The sequence below is a fragment of the Monopterus albus genome, unplaced genomic scaffold (genome assembly GCF_001952655.1).
Source record: "Monopterus albus unplaced genomic scaffold, M_albus_1.0 scaffold80.1, whole genome shotgun sequence".
Lineage (NCBI taxonomy): Eukaryota > Metazoa > Chordata > Actinopteri > Synbranchiformes > Synbranchidae > Monopterus > Monopterus albus.
In genome coordinates, this window is record NW_018127960.1 from 160,863 (window position 1) to 177,647 (window position 16,785).

Below are 16,785 nucleotides of genomic sequence, written 5' to 3' on the forward strand. Positions count from 1 at the left end.
GCAAAAAGCCCAGTGGATCACAGCCAGTGATTAGAAATGGTGGTGTGGTACATAATGAATTAGTACTTGAAACAAAAAAAGAGAAGTAGAGAAGTCACTGTACATAAAGCACCTTTATCTAAAGTTAAAATATCTGATTCTTCTAACTGAAGGTGAACAAATATTAAACTGGAGCTGTATATTGTAGCCTACTGTATTAGCTTTGCTGATTGTATAATTACAGTACGTCATGCGTTTTACAAATGAACCTTTCTTATAACCGACTCCTGGACCATGCTCCAACAAACACAAATGGCCGCTTCTGCAGGAACAAAGTCACTCATCACTGGATGTAAGAAGCTGATGAAAATCTGAGTCATGGAAATAGATCATTTATGCTGGAGCTCTCCAACTGGCAACGGGAGAGTTTGTGGTGACATTCACTGCACTGCAGAGAGAACGGGACAGTCCAAATGGGGGCAGAAACAGGAGAAACAATCCTCCCACAAACATCCACAACAGAGACTTTGACTTAAGGGCTATTTAAGGGTTCATAGTAACTGTACCAATAACAGCCCCACCTCCACTCCTCCCCTGCTGTGTCTGAAGTGGCAACACATCAGTAAGAGGATGAAGTGTATTTGATTTCAGGAAGGGATTATAAAGGCCTCTGGGTCACAACACCAACACCTAATAAAGAAGGACCAACTTAAGGTCATTGCCTCAACACTTGGCACTATTGTGTGATTATCAATAATAAGGCTGCAACTTGCAGATTCATCCAGTCTGCTCTGCTGTTAGGGAAGATAATGGTGGACTGTTGACGGGTTACTTATTGACAAAGCAGCACCAGCCATGGCCTACATACTTCTGTTTGTTTAAAAAGAGATACGATCGCTGGTTCCTGGCACTGAAGTAGGGCACCTCAGAGCACAGCGACACACCGAGAGGAAAAGGAAAGTTAGCAAGACAAAAACCATTGTTGGATTTCCACAATAAAAAAGACAGATTGAGAGTGTCTATGCATGTGCGGTGTAGAGGTGACACCCCTTCGGCTGTGCAGCCACTTCTTACTGCAGCAACGTTTTGCTTTAGCTTAATGACAGAGATGAAAATCAGAATCACTGTGATTTACCATCTCAGCGTAATACTGCATTCAACACTGTACTGTGAACCGACTTGATTAGCAGTTTTCTGTTCTCCCAGCAAATAGAGATCACGTGTACGCTCCACATCTGCAACAAACTGAAACCCAAAGTATTACTGTTTAAAAGAAACACACATACAACTGGAGTCAGCAAATCTCCTTCTAGAGAGGAGCAACCCGTCATCAATGTTTACTGTAAATACTGAGGAAACACAAAAGTACATACAGCACATTACATAAGGCTCGGGCAACAGAGAAGAGACAGGTTTCACAAAAGCCGGGCTGCGGCCAACTGAACCTGCAGCTCTACAGCTGTTAAATAATACAAACTCCAGAAATACATTACTTCGTTCTACTTTAAGTGGCGTCTGCACATTTCAATCACTTCAAACATCTGACAAGTGAAAATAATTACATCTCATCAAATCCTGTGAATCCATTTGAACTATTTTCAAACAGATTTTCAACAAGGTCTTCACACTGTCATCCCACTGTATAACCTGTTACAGTTTGGTCCTAGTCACATACAACAGACGTTTCAGAAAACACTTCTCAGACGTTACATCATCCTGTTTTCCCCAGAATGATTTCATCCTGCAACATCAAGCTCATTAAATATGCCCTTTCTGTTTTCAGCACAAGGATGCCGACATTTGTTTTACAGAAGTTAGACGTGATGTGAATGTGGCATGAAGTCCTTCTCAACACATGCTGTAGTAGGAGGAGAGCTACGTCTGGCTCCTGCTGCTTTGCCGCACTTGTCGTCAGATGATTGAAAGGACCCATTGTTGTATAAGGAGCTGTTCCAGATCCTATAGCTGCTCGGCGAGGCTGAGCGATTAGTGACTCGCATCCCACTGATATAAACTCGGATGCACAAGCTGCTCGAGAGTTGCTTGGTAACGTTTGGGTTTTGTGCCAGTTCGTCTTTAGGACGTCAGACACGTTGCCATGGCAACCTTTCATAAGGCAGTACTGAGTGTGTAAAACCAGCACTGCTCAAACAAGTCACAGACGGCTACAACCAGAGGCAGAGTTTGGATCAACACCGGACCAGCGTTCTGTGGCGGTGCCCTGAGCTGAGGTCTGCCACTGACACTGGTTTGAAGGCCCAGTGAAAAAGCATCTTTATATTCTTAATGTGATGACATTTTTATTGAACACAAACTGGGGCGCAACTCTGAAGAAACACTGAAAACCCAGTGGACTATTATTTAATGAGACAAGGACACGTTGGTAAAGTCTCCATAACGTTTTGCCTTCTGCAAATGACCCAGTAAGAGCCGGTGCTCGCTGCCATAAGAGAACCAAAACAGTGACAGCTCTGGTTCGACTGCATCCTAATATCACTACTTTTAAAACAAAATGAAAACATTTCTGCTGCTGCCTTGTGTTCGTTACAACAGGAAGCAATGTCCAAACATCTAAATCTCATGCTACACAACATCCTTGTTTTCCCAGCAAAGCTTTATGTCCTGACCGTGTGCAGCGATCAGAGCATCATGATATAAAGCCCATTTACTAAGCCTCCATAAAAACAGACTTCATCTCATCAAAGCAGTGAAGTCAGAGCGAACACAAAGCAAAACATATTAAGCCCATACATCCAAAGCTCGAGTGCCGTCCACAAAGCAGATATTCCAACTTAAAGTTTCTTCTTGTTGTCATATAAAAATCTTCTCTGGTTTTTCTTTATTTCACTTTGAAAACTCGGGGAGGTAATGTTGCTTATTACATCTTTGTTATTGGAGCATTTTTAATTTGAAGTGCAGCCTGATTTTCTGCTCAGTTTAGTGTAAACTAATATTTGGTAACTTGTTTAACAAATAGAATTTTTGATAAAAATAATTTCCTGAGAAAACTAGAAACCTTGAATAATTTAAGAGAAGTTTTGGCTGATGACACCTGATGCCTTATGACTGATATGTTTCCAGTGATATGGGACCAGAAGTATTCGAACTATCATTTGTGAAACTGGAATCTGACCCGTAAAGTTTTTGGAAGGCTTCTGTGACACCAACTACACACAAATGAGAACCTCTTCATGTACGGTCTATCTCATAACAGAACCAAGACGGCCCATGTGCAAATCAACGAGCTTCTAGTGTTTCTGTATCTGGGGGAAGCTCCTAGAGTATCTGCTGCAAACCGATACAGCGCACTGTGGTAGTTGTGGCAGACAGATAGCTAGTGCTGCTAATAGTCCACGTGTGTGTGTCTGTGTTGGTCACTCCAGGCCAAAGCCCTCAGCGTTGGAGATGGCAATAGTGAGCTTCTGTTTGAGCTCCTTCCTGGTTCGATACGGAGGCAGACAGATCTGATTAAAACACGTGTGAGAGATCGGCAACCTGGGAAAGAAAGAGAAAAATGTTTTGTAAAACATCTTTTTTACTTCTGAAGCTGTAGCAGCTGTTAGTGTGTGTTTTGAAACTATTCAGTTTCATGGTAAACTTGTGAACAACAGTTTTTTTAAATCCACATTTCCAAAGAATGTAACATCTCTACAAATATTCATTATGAGATGAAGAGAAAAGGTTAGTGTGTAGTTCAGTTAACAGCACAGTGTGATTAAGAGAGAAGGTCTACACAGCGTCAGACAACTCACTAACTAACCACCAGACACTGAGCAGTAGGAGGCAGACACCAGCTCCTCTCTCTGAGTGTGTCCAGGTATGTCCAGGTAACAGTGGCTCTTTGTCTCAGAAACAGTTAGTATCTGTTCTGTGATCCACAGAAATAAACTGTAACCACTACACGTTGCAAATAGAAATAGCGTCGGCCAACTACCTCTGGTGGCTGAATAAAGGAGGGTCAACACTGAAAACTGGTGCGATAATCTGGTCTTGTACAGGCAGAGTAAATGGGCCCAAAGTCGAAGACTAAGCTTCTCTATCTAAACTTATCAATTTGGTCACATGAACACCATTAAATACTCACAAATGTCTCTGTTGGGACTGTTGTGGGAGACTCTGCAGCAACTATCAACATCTTCTATAGTTCTTCGAGTACATTTAAAATTCTCACTGACCAAGATGTGGCCTGGTCTCAGTGTCTGCGACCTACCAGTCAGTCGGAACATCAATCTTGGAGATTTTAAAATTGAGGTCGGCCATTCCTCCAACAGGAACGCGGTCACTTCCTGTGGCGAAGTGGAGGAGCTTCTTCTGCAGCTCTGGAGGGAAGGCCAGCACCACGTCCCAGAAACACCTGGGGCAACAAGCAGATGCTGCTGTCACCACACGTATTTTAGGATAAGTGGTAGGTGTCAGGACCATAAAGTGAACATGCCAAGTAAATCCATCACTTCATCACATCTTTTGTGATGTGATCAAATTAATTAGTGATCCCTTAAGTCTATGTGGTTAAACTTATGTGAACAAAGCTTGACAAAACATGTCAGCCTGCACAGGCACTCCACAATTACAGACTGAGCCACAGACAGTACTGATGTTGTGCAACAGGTCTGCAGCTACTTGTTGTCATATGTCAGCACAGCGCTGAGTTACATTATCAGTGGCTGAGAAGTGTCGGCCCCTTTCCCTCAACTCCTGCTGGAAACAACAGGACTGCAGGGCATCTATGTGTGTGAGTGTGTGAGTGTGTGAGTGGGACAGAGTGGGACAGAGTGGGTTTCACTTCCGGTTAAAAAATGAATGTCTTGCCTGCAAGTAGCAGAAACATGCCTCAGGCCATTGCTCACTGGCTTTCTTTGGAATATCAATGTTGTTTCTCACTGACTGACGGGAAATAAACAGGCCCTGTTCTGTCTTCTAGCAGCAACACAACTCAGACCAGCTGAGCTTCATCTATAATTTGTTTATACCAACATTTGCTATGTATAACAAAGGGAAGGATCCCATTAGAAAAACAGTTTGTTGAAATACCTAATGGCAGACAGCGACTTCGCAGTGGGATCGGTCTGCTCAATGAAAACACTGGACAGGTAAAAAAAATGTTTAAATGTGTGCACAGGAGCTTCACAGCCATCAGGGTCAGTCTGTGAACAGGAAGTGTGAAGTGGTTTGACTTCCTCTACGAGCTGTGAAAGTGGAGTCAGGTTCAGTAAACAGGAAGTGGCGGTGGCTCACCGGACGGTGGTGTCGGTCTTACTGTATCCTTCATACTGAGCTGCTTTCTGCAGCGCGCTCATGTCCAGCTCCGGACTGCCACACACCAACATCTCCACCTCCTCCGGCCGCAGCAGCTACAAAGACAAGAGAGACAGCATTCATTAAAAGCGTTCTACTGACAGAATGACAAGCAGTACACGTGTAGAGCTGAAGCAGATTTTAATGTGAACAAGGACTTTTTAGGACTTTGTTGAATTTATTTTACAAATGTACACACAATATCTCTGAAGCCTTTCCATCCAAGGCCTTAAGGAGTTAGGGGCTGTAGCATCACTGCACCAGATATGGCCTGATAATGAAATACTGTTACATAACACAACAATAACAGAACACAACACATCATAACATAAAATAACATTACAAGATAAAATCATGTAATGTAGAGTAACGCAAGATGATAAAAACAACAAACATCCTGATGCATATGACTGAACTTGACCCTCTGGGGGGGGTAATGGTTGACTCTCCAGCTAACAATGTCAAAGGTCAGAGAGGTCACTGCAGAACATAAATATTCAGTAGTTGGAAAAAGTGGTTTGGGGCTTCCCGGTGGCAGACTGGCACCGTTCACAGTCAGACTCCCGTTCCCACACCCCCGCTGCTCTCAGCAGTATGGAATAAAAATATTTAAAAACACAACAGGAAATAGATTTAATAAAGATCCTAAGGATAATAACTTTGCCTAATGTGGTTGTAGCTGGTACCCTGTCAGTGTCTGACTCGCTGTGCTCCACCTAATATGACGAAGCATTTCATCATCAGCTTTTGAAGAATTTCCACTTAACCCAACAATAATTAGCTGTAACAATCATTTCCGTTGCCTTAGTGGTGTAATAGCGCCTTTCAAAGCAACACAACCAGTAAGCCAGGAAGACAAACAGGAAGTTGTGCCTCGTCAGAGCAGCCGATTCCAGAAAATGTGGGTGATTCTTGTAGCAAAGAGCTTGGTCTCATACACCAAAATTGCATGACAGATTACAGTTGCACAATTTACAGCCCAGTGTCTTAGTGCAGGTCTCCACACAGGTGGAACATGACGCTGCAGATCACACATGTAGGTCACAAACTGTGAAGAGTGGACTGGAGAAGCTTTAAAAACACTAAACCACACTAACCAGTGATTTCAGTAGCTACACTGACAGGGCAAGAACTCAACACCTACTCTAAATAAAAAATACTACGGCGCCTGCACTGAGTTTGATCTTGATGTTGTTGTCTGACACTACTCATGCAACAGCCAAAAATTCTTCAACGCTGTCACAACCCTACAATTACTAGTGAAATGCCAACATCAAACCACGCCCACAGTTCAACCACAGACCTGCCTCATCACATCCTCCAGAGTCAGGCGGTGCGGACGTGACTGAAGGCAAACAGCAGAGACAGATAGGTATGTCGCACACACACACTGCTGGTGAAAACAGTGCAAACCTCCCTGCAGACCTCCCTCTTACATGTTTTTAATTCAGGACAAGACCCCAAATAACAACCTGCAGTTTTAGGCAGCTCCCTCCTTATACCTTCAGATGTTACTCTACTGAGGAGTTTAACGAAGCAGTATACCCCGAACCTTTGAGGAAGTGTCGAGTTTTGTCTGAAATAACCCATAAAGCCATGACACTGCACATATTTGCATCACACAGTATTTGGCTGCCACTGGTTAATTTCCCAAAAGTTTCATTATATATGATGTAATAAATCAATAGCTGACCTCGTTATCTAAAGTGATTTCTGATGCAACTGTCTGAAAATTGTCAGTAATTTAATGTTAAATATCAGTCATTACTGATTTTAGTGCCTCATGATGGAACCTCACATCTTAGCTCCTGGTAAGGCTCTAAAGCATCAGTATCCACAAGCACCTGATCCACGTGTATTAAAGCACTGTGCATCACATTACAGCCCTGGGGCTGCAGAGAGGCTTCAGGACAGTAGGTGTACAAGCTGGATGATCAGGGATGGAGGAGGAGCACACCGAAGCAGGTCAGGGGTTAATGATTATCTGGTCAGCAGAGTCTTGTCTTAGCTATTTCCATCTTTACAGTTCATATCAGCCAGATTAAGACTCTCAGTGGATAAGATGCAGTCAAACAACAGTTTATCAGCTGCAGTCAGACACATACAGAGTGATTTCAGTGTGTTCACGCTGCTGCTGACAAGGTGAGAGGTGTGACTGTCCAGTGAGTAAACAGTGGAGGCAAACAAGAGCCTGTTTCTTTTGCATTCAAATAGACTAAACTTCAATGTTGGTCCATACTAACTGTTTGCTTTTAACCTAAATATGCATCATTTACTCCTAAATGAAATGCAACAAACATGTAAATATGAAAATACAATTTGATCTATTTATTGCTTCTAATTTTATAGTTATATATTATTTATATTTACAAACAACATCACAGCAGTGGGCACGTTTTCCCTTTGTGTAGTCATTTTGTCTCTTTGTGGTTGTTTTGAGTCTTTGTGGTCATTTTGTGTCTCTTTGTGGTTGTTTTGTGTGTTTTTCCAAGTCATTTGTTTGACTTTCCAACAGTCATTTCAGAGGCCCCTGCCCTCGGCCCCCTGGGGCCTGTGCCCAACAGACCGGTTCAGTAATCTAGCCATAAAAAACTAGACGCTAACCCAAATTCTGTTCATTATAAAGAAAATAGATAAAAAAGGAAAACTGTCTCTCATTACAGCACAACATCTGGAGACAATACGCAACAGTGCAAAAAAGTAAAACACTAAAACTGTTAAAAACAAGCAAAGCAGTCGATGACAAAGTCGCACGACAACTCAGTCTCTCGCTCTTCAAATGAGCAGAAGAAGCACCCCCATATTTGCAGGTTTGACCCGTGCTGTGGACTTTCGAGCCCCTCGGGGGCCATCGGGCTCCTCCTCCTCAGGGTCTCCGGGGTTTAACAAACAACAACATGATCAGAGTCGATTCAGCAGTTCGTTATCAGCGAGAGCTGACATTTGACCAGGGAGAGACGCAAACAGAATTTTCAGGTTTAGCTCCATATTTGGAAAAAAACTTGTCCATCAATGACGGAGAAGTGGGAATAAACATTCAGGTTAATTTGACAAATGTGTGCTTTGTTCTTGTTCCAAACTTCTTACTAAAACACAACACTGACAAAACATATTCATGTTTTTTTAATTCTTTCACTGTTGCTGCACAGGAAGTGATGAACTCTACATTACTGATATGTTGTTGCAGGAGATGTATATCCACAGTTTATCTTGGTCTGAGTCAACCCACTGGTTCATAGAGATCTGGATGATTCAGATTTTTCTTCACCTCACCTTACCATCCTGTCAGGTGAGTCATACAGTGTCTGCTGTGAGTGAACAGGTGTTAAGGTGCAATGGCATCTGGTCATTAAATTGATGAAACACTCATTCTATAAGAATTCATTAAGCACGCTGACGGGCAATGATGTCTTAAGAGAAGGTTGAGCAAGTGCAGGTGCAAATATCAATATCAAATGCTTTCCAGTGCCCTCATCCTCTCACGGCCTTTAACCACGCTGGACAAAAGCCAAATCAAGCTTCCTCTTAAATTAAAAAATGACAGGGTTGTGAAAGAGACAGGAAGTGAAATAAAACAGTAAACATACAGTAAAGAAGTGTGAGTGGCATCCTCAGCACGTCCACATCTCCTGAGTAGATCTCAGTTTCTAAAACTCTAGTAACTGGCATTGGCGCTGATCTGACATCTGATTTATCTGGTAGGTGGAATTAGCTCCAGTTCCTCTGAGCTACCAGAACTTCAGGATAATCAAAGTCCTAAACGTAAACAGTCATAATTCCTGTTTTTTCTTATAGATGACTTCTCATTTTTAAACACTAACACAATGCATTGCACTACAATGGATGAAGCTAGCTCAGCTGGGTTGACAAGTTTTATGGCTGCAAGAATCAACAAACTGATTAATGAAGGTTTGCATGTATTTTTCCAACCAGCAAGCGAGTCTGTATTGTTGAACTGGCACTCAACACACACACACACACACACACACACACACACACACACAGTGGACTCACCATGAGTGCATCAGAGGCACACACACTGTGGAAGCCATGGTAGAAGGCAGCAAACTGTTTATAAATGGACTTATTCAGCAAGAAGTCAACATAGAGCTGGACGTACTCTGTGGAGAGAGAAGAAACAGGACGGTGTGATTTTCTATATTCCATTACCAACTTTTAGCCTCCAGCCTTGGCTCCTCTGTGTAACACACACACACACACACACACGACACTGGCATAGAGCTGGACCTGGACAGCCACAGGAGCTGCTGCATGGAAAATTAGACTCAATTAGAGAAATCAAGTTGACTCAGCCCTTAAAAGGAACAAAGAAGCTTTTGAGCTGAGCCAGGTTTCTGTGTCGCTGCTCTGCTGAAGTTAAACAGCACAGGAGGAGCATTTAAACTGCTGCTGTGGATTCCAAACACTGATGTGGAGCTAAAACAGAGGAGCACCTTGCTCTGACTCTCACCACCTGTACCCAACACATTAAGTTGTTGTTTTTCCCCTCTCAGTGGTCCTGATGATGGCTGTATGTCTGTCAGTCCACCACTTTGTAACCATATCCTGATATCTACAGGACCGCCTGACGACACACAGTTGGCTAAAGACGTTCATGTTCATTAGTCAGTCTGGTTTTCTGCATGACCAAGGCAAATGCAATCACAAGCAGTGAGCAAACATATACTGGGCCAATAAACAATGTTTCTGATGCTGTTAGATAAACCTGCTATATTAACCCTATTTTACTGCTTTATGACTTTCGTCTATTGTAGGCTACAACACACTCTATTGGATATGTAGTAGTGTCAGACTGGGTGTGAGCAACAGGTTATATCTCCTGACTTCATTCACTGCTAAACTATGAAGCTCTTGCTGTGACTCTTGGTGTAGACTCACCCTTCCTGTTCTGCTTGGTGATGGGAATTTTGTCTCCTCCGGGCTTCAGGTTATATGATTTTACCACGCCCATCTCCTCCTGGAACACCTGCAGCGGTGATGGAGCATGCATCTGTGCAGTTAACCTGAGGTACTGTGACCGAAGGACGTGCAAAATGTCTCAAAGAGCAATACAAGACTAACTACCTAACTAAATGAATGAACAGATACAGTACAACAAGAGATGAAGTAATAAAAAGTAAATCATTTCTCAAAATGTTGAACTTATAATCAATGAGGAGACTTAGAAACCAATCACATGTGATGCATAAATAAACAGAAACACAGTAGGTGAGAGTTAGGGGCTGTACCCGCGAGGTGTTTGGAAGTACAGCAGTAAAATCCTGCATCTGTGAAAAATCAAGAGGTATAAACAGAGTAGAAGAACAAACAGTGACAGCTCCACAGAGAGAGCTCTGGTGTCCTGTGGGTCAGTGGGTTCATGTGTACCACGGTGGGGAGTCTGAGATCAGCCCAGCTCACAGTGAACTCACACTGGGTTAAAATAACACCACGTATATTCCTGCTTCTTATAGAACAGCAGCTGCGCCATTAGGTTTTCCATTATACCTGGTTGCTAGGTCCGACAGGCCCGTTTCACAAGACAAGCCGAGGTTATGTAAAACGTAGTATGAGGAACTTGACCAAGTTTTAAATGTTTAGCAAGTGACTGACTTAGGAAGCAGTCTTGTAATGCAATGTTTACAGTAACTGTATTTACAATAAATCGCTAATTAAGTCTGCTGTTGATAGTTGAACACAGATAACTTGCTCCAGTAAGCAAAGGGTGAGTATTATTGAAGTAGCCTGGAATCAGTAGCTAACGGGGACGGCAAATGATTTGGGGCCAACTTGCTGTGAATTCATTCTGAAATGTGCGGCGTTCCCGTCAAACTAAACCGACCTAATGTTAATTCAATTTTTAATTTCACTGGAAACGACAGCTTTAGTAAGGATTAATTTGAGAATTATATTCAAACAATGATCCAAAGTACCAAAATGTTAATTGTTGTCGAAACACAAGCAGTTAAATAAAGCTGAGCTTGAATAAAATACTGTTTAAAACTGTGATTTAACTCGTACAATATTTTTTCCACACCATAAGTCATTATTTACAGTTCGTGTTTGACTGGAAATGCTAAACTGAACTCATGGCGGAATGAACAGCAATGCCAGGGTTTTTTTTTTTTGCACTTTTCACACATTTAAACAGGAGGAAGCATCAGGAGTCTCCTCCCCAAGCTTTAACATAAGCCTGGCCCTTTACCTGGAAGGTGAGGTAGAAGTCCTCCTCTACGTTTCCCTCGTAGCTCAGCAGCTCTCCCAGACCGTGAGCCAGCTCCTGTAGACAGACACAAGGGTTCAGGATCAGGAAACGACAACGTCACAGTGCTGAGAGGTTACTGGTTCCAACAAACAGAGGAAATGAGAATATGAAATGGACTTTAGTAAGTACCGCGATGGTTGTCCTGCTTTCCTTGACATCTTGTAGAACATATGAACACATGAAGAACACAGGATCCTCATCTGATTGTGTCAAACTAAAAAAACTAGTTATGTCATCATTTCTAAGGAGCAAATATCTGAATGCTTATTGTTTTACTTTCTGCACTATTCTGTTTGTGAAACCATGTGGCCACAGCATAAAATACATTAAGTGTTTCTGAACTAACGGATGATGTTTGCTCCTGTAGTCACCAAAGTTGTGGAGCAGACGCCGACTGTAGGCCTCATGTTGCTGTTACCAGAGGGCCGGTTAGAGCACCTCTGTGTGCGTGTGTATGTGTGTACGCGTGCACGTGTGTTCTAGTGAGAACCCCAGTTTTCGACCTTCACAGTGAGGACGGTGTAGGATGTAAAGCAACTTGTGGATCAGGTAACTATGAGGCTGTCGGTTCACGGCCTTCCTCCATCGCTGCTGCACAACACTGGTCACTGGTCACTGTCACACAGTGTGTTGCACAGTGGGGACAGCAAGTGAAAAGCCTCTGAGCCTTTATATGTTACTGCCTGTCACTGAATACTGTTATATTTTGTAGCCTGGTTTTGTCATTTATTCAAATAAAAACTCTCTCCAGCTGTTTTAGCATATATTTCTGTTTAGACGGTGATGTCTGAAGGTGAGCACAGATAACAGTGATAACATATTTAAAGCATGATACCATTTGGAGCAGACGGATATATGATAGCATGTTTGAAAGGTGATATATAATCAGGTGGTAGATGTCAGTCCTACTGTCAATGTGATAGCAACACATGACGTTAAATGTAGACCCTACCAAAATGATTAGCAGTCAGGTTGGAAAGGTTCAACGTGAACTGAGGATTAAAAGTGTAACTCTGGTGCCCTCTAGTGAGAGAGAAGGGAAATGTGACAGTTCAACCTAGAAGTGATCACGTTGTGGAGAGCTTTACAGACAGAATGAGCATGTATGTGCAGGGACATATGCTGAGGGTGAGCTTTTACTGTCCCAACACAACATGCATCTCAACAAGCCACTCGGTAAAATGCTACTGTGGGAATGTGTGGATGTGGAAGATACACTCACTCATCCCACATACTGTCACACAAAGGTCTGTACACACAGTCTGGGCGGTCACACCAGTGAGAGGCACCTACCGGCATGACCTGCTGCAGGTCCTCTAGGGTGGCGGTTGCCATGCCAACAAGAGCATTTTGGTCACATGGTACAGTGGGTGGAGTGAGGAGCTTCCTGTAAGGGAGGAAATGCATTTAGGAAAAAATACCAAATGACATTAGGTTTATCAACATCAGTCCTTCTTAGGATGGAGCGGCTACTGCTGCTGCCTGTGCAGAGGCCAGGGTATATGTAGTGATCAGAGGTGGCCCAGCCGCTGTGATGCAGGCAGCACCAATAACAGCAACATCTGCAATGCATGTCGCTGTCCTGAACAACCTGATGCCCAAATTTCCCAAACATGGTGGACTCCTACTCTTACCATCTTTACCTTTCAGTCACTGCAGCAGGTTTTGAAGAAAATGTTGTGACAATGGACCCCCCACACCTACCTGTAACAGTAGAGAGGGAAGTGGATGTCCAGAGCGATGCTGTTGTAAACTGCTAAGCCCATCAGCTGATAACACAGCAGGTCAAGGAGGAAGTAACGACCGGCAGAACAAAAATGCACACGCAAACTACATATCCACATGTATAAATATGAACATGCACCTGGCTGATGAGGATTTGTGTTCTTCATCTGTTTGCATATATTTTTAGTTCCACTGTCAATACAGAAGCCTGAATAAACAGTTTAGAGGTAAACATGACAAGTTCTTTACCACATTCATTCTGAGACATTTGTATATTCGCTGTAAACAATAAAATCATCACCAGGACTCTCTCGTGGCCGGTAGCCGCCCCACACACTAACCAATACTTCTTGAGCTCAGCTTTCACTAAGTTTGGAAAGTCTGTTACACTTTTTAAGATAGCGAGCAACCTGACATTCCACCGCTTACACCTACAAAATACTGCGAGTAACATTTAAGATGTATAGATGTGCATGTTGGCGGACAGTTCGGGAGAGAGCGCTTCCCGTCAGCACCACTGATGGCAACAACCACAACCTGGTAAGTGTGACAACATTAAAATTTGTCTTAGTGCAGCTGAAAACTTCAGAAACATGATTCACATTTTCAAACATCTGATGGAAGAAGTCCACAGTGAACATAGAGAGAACAGAGGGAGGCTAATGAAGACTAAACCACTTCATTGTGTAGGTGATGGCGAGTTCACGCACAGGATACTGAATGTTTAACACACCTGCAATTTTTTTTTATGTGCGAGGGGTGGTGGCCCAGCACACACAGACACACACACACACCTACACAGACACACACATACAATATGCACAGACACAAAGTGTCCACAGCTGCCACACGTGGTGACCACATGTGGTGTGATTGTGTGTGTAGGTTGAGTGTGTGTGCCTGTAGCCTAAACAGTACTGATTACAAGTAGGTGACTGACACACACACACACACACACATCAAAGAGACTGTAACAGCAAATATTAGATTCATGTATCTTCACTTCATGGGACAGACATGAATAAATCTCTCTCTCTCTGGCCACTTCTCTCGATTCGTGCCTGCTCTGTTTCACATTATTTCTCTCTGTATTTTTCAACCTCCTCATTTGTTCCATTTGCCAAACTGGTTCTCAAACTTGGTTGGCGCAAAACAATAGATTCTGCAACAATATTATGCAAATATAAATGCTACAAAAACATTCAAGATCAAATAAAATTTATAATGATGATGAAAAAAACCTACAAATAAATTTGGAGTATTTGACTCAAACAAAGTCTTAACACTAGACTTGAACCCTGGGGCCTGGCAGTAAAAGCAGGGCCCATATTAAGACTTAAAACGAGCACAAGACAGGTTGACACAGAACAAGGCCAAATCTCTGGGGCCACAACAACACAGGACAGGCACACTGTGCTGGGCTCTTCATACAGGGCTGTATCAAGCCTTAATCTCAGACTACACATTAATTTAAAACAAGAGAGGCCATGTGCTTTGCAGTTAGAGGACTGCTGATGGTCTGCTATGCATCTCAATATTAAAGATGAACATTCAAACTATTATAACTGATTCAAAACACTGCTGAAAGCTGAAAATTGCAAAAGGGACTGTCCCAGATGTGTTCTTGCCTTCAGTACAGTAGCTTGGTGGTAAACGCCTCCCTCTCCTCCTCGCTGCTTACTCAAGTGTTCGTTCCTTCGTGTTTACGTCTAACCTCCGTCTTTCCATTGCCCCCCTCCCCCACTGTTTTCTTTCTGCTTTTCATTTGTTGGTTTAACTCGCTCTCTTTCTTTGTTACACATTTCCTCTTCAGTCTCCTTCAGTCTGCTGTGACGACCATACAGGAGACGCACACGTGGAAGATGCATGAACACCCAGGAGCATGCACACATGCATTAACACACACATTTCCCAGCCTTCCTTCCCTTTATTTTCCCTGTCTTGGTCTCCATCAGACTTTTTTCCTTGCACACCCACTGGTCCTGCCCTAAACCAATCACACACACAAACACACTAACCTGGCCAGGAACAGGCAGCTATTAGGTTATATAACCTCTTGACGGGTCTCAGCTGGCTAGTAACTACACAGAAGTGCTGGATCCTTCTCTATTCACACACACACACACACACACACACACTACACATACATGCAGTGTATGTGGTCTCACACAGTGAGACATATACACACACAGAGTCGTGGAAGCACACGTTACAAATAGCAGAAGCAACAGTAGAGCTACTCTGCAACATCAGCAGCAGCAAAAGATCAAATCCATGTACAGACATGGCTAAAGGCGCTGGTGGCCTCACACTTGGCTGAAACAAATCTCAGTTCTTGCTGAAAAGTGTTGAAATGAAAAACTCTGCCGTCATGTGGACCTGCAGTCTTTGGCCTGCCACAGACGAAAACGAAGAAACAAAGAAGCCCTGAAAAGATCTTCTAAAATGGCCTGAACAAAAATATCAGTACCTCATTGTGGTGTTTGGCATCACCGTGTGCAGCACACTGAGTATGGGCAAGAAAAAGACAAGCAGAGTTGTCTGAGGAGCCTGATCACAAATGCAAATATCTTAATAAACTTTCAGGTCCATGGGACTGTAGCCAACCTCCCTGGATGTGACAGTCAAATGAGAAGGTTATCAAGGCGTTCTGCAGAAAAACACAGAGCCCGGTGTCAGAGTCCTACGGTACATCCCATGATGCAATCATGTTTCCTCACTTGTGTCTTTCCCTTGCGTCTTAGTCCTGCACACATAAAATGTGAGGGAAAAAGAAAGACACTTTTAGAGACATCCTGTCCTTTGGTCCTTCCTCTCGAGCATCCTGTCACAAAATCATTTCCAATAAAGGGACGTTCCATAACGGCCTAATGTGAAGAATGGTCTCGCCCAGGCAGAAGTGTTCCTAATATTCTGACCTTCTCGTGTATGTAGCTAGGAAGGACAAAACTACAGACACACCTCTGAAAATAATGTAGTTCAGTATGACACCACCTTTAACTATGGTGTCAAAAACATAGAATTGGATTTATACATTTATGACAATGTCACCAAAAACTGAAACATATTGAACTTCATTGATCCAGATGTTAAGGTGGAAGTGTTGCACTGAAGTGCGTACAGTTGCACGGGTGGACCTAATACCACTGGTCAGTCAAAGCAGTATCTCCTTAGGAAGAGTCCCTTTGTGTGTCTGTGTCCACATTACCCACACACTCAAGTGTGAACATCCCCAAAACATTGCAGTGCTGACCACAGGAGACAGACCAGCGGCTCCGCAGACACCGTGAGCCCACTGACAAATGATATAATGAGTGTAATAAAAGACCATTAAATGTTCAATGTAAACACTTCAGCCTTGTTCCAGACACAATGTACTGTGTGACACAGTTAACTCAGTACATCTCCTGAACACGGTACAGTCTATTAGATGTCTATACAAGTATTCACACTACAAAGTCAAGGTGTAAAAAGATTTTTCTGAATCAAGGATACAGTCCCAACCAACTGGAACTCTGAGT

The 16,785-nt window shown here is 43.0% G+C and overlaps 1 protein-coding gene across 2 annotated transcripts in view; it reads right to left on the reverse strand.

The window, feature by feature from the left end:
* Positions 1-1,273: 1,273 nt before the first annotated feature.
* Positions 1,274-16,785, reverse strand: part of hectd2 (HECT domain containing 2) — a 39,211-nt gene continuing 23,699 nt past the window's right edge. For both annotated transcript variants that reach the window (XM_020606681.1, XM_020606682.1), the window contains 9 exons: positions 16,760-16,785; positions 13,244-13,308; positions 12,833-12,926; positions 11,480-11,554; positions 10,174-10,261; positions 9,289-9,395; positions 5,215-5,330; positions 4,190-4,333; positions 1,274-3,474 (listed from right to left, as the gene is read on the reverse strand). The exon at positions 16,760-16,785 is cut by the window's right edge and continues 60 nt beyond it. In XM_020606681.1, the coding sequence (XP_020462337.1) occupies positions 3,354-3,474; positions 4,190-4,333; positions 5,215-5,330; positions 9,289-9,395; positions 10,174-10,261; positions 11,480-11,554; positions 12,833-12,926; positions 13,244-13,308; positions 16,760-16,785 (836 nt within the window). In that variant the 3' untranslated portion in view covers positions 1,274-3,353. The remainder of the gene's footprint in view (positions 3,475-4,189; positions 4,334-5,214; positions 5,331-9,288; positions 9,396-10,173; positions 10,262-11,479; positions 11,555-12,832; positions 12,927-13,243; positions 13,309-16,759) is intronic.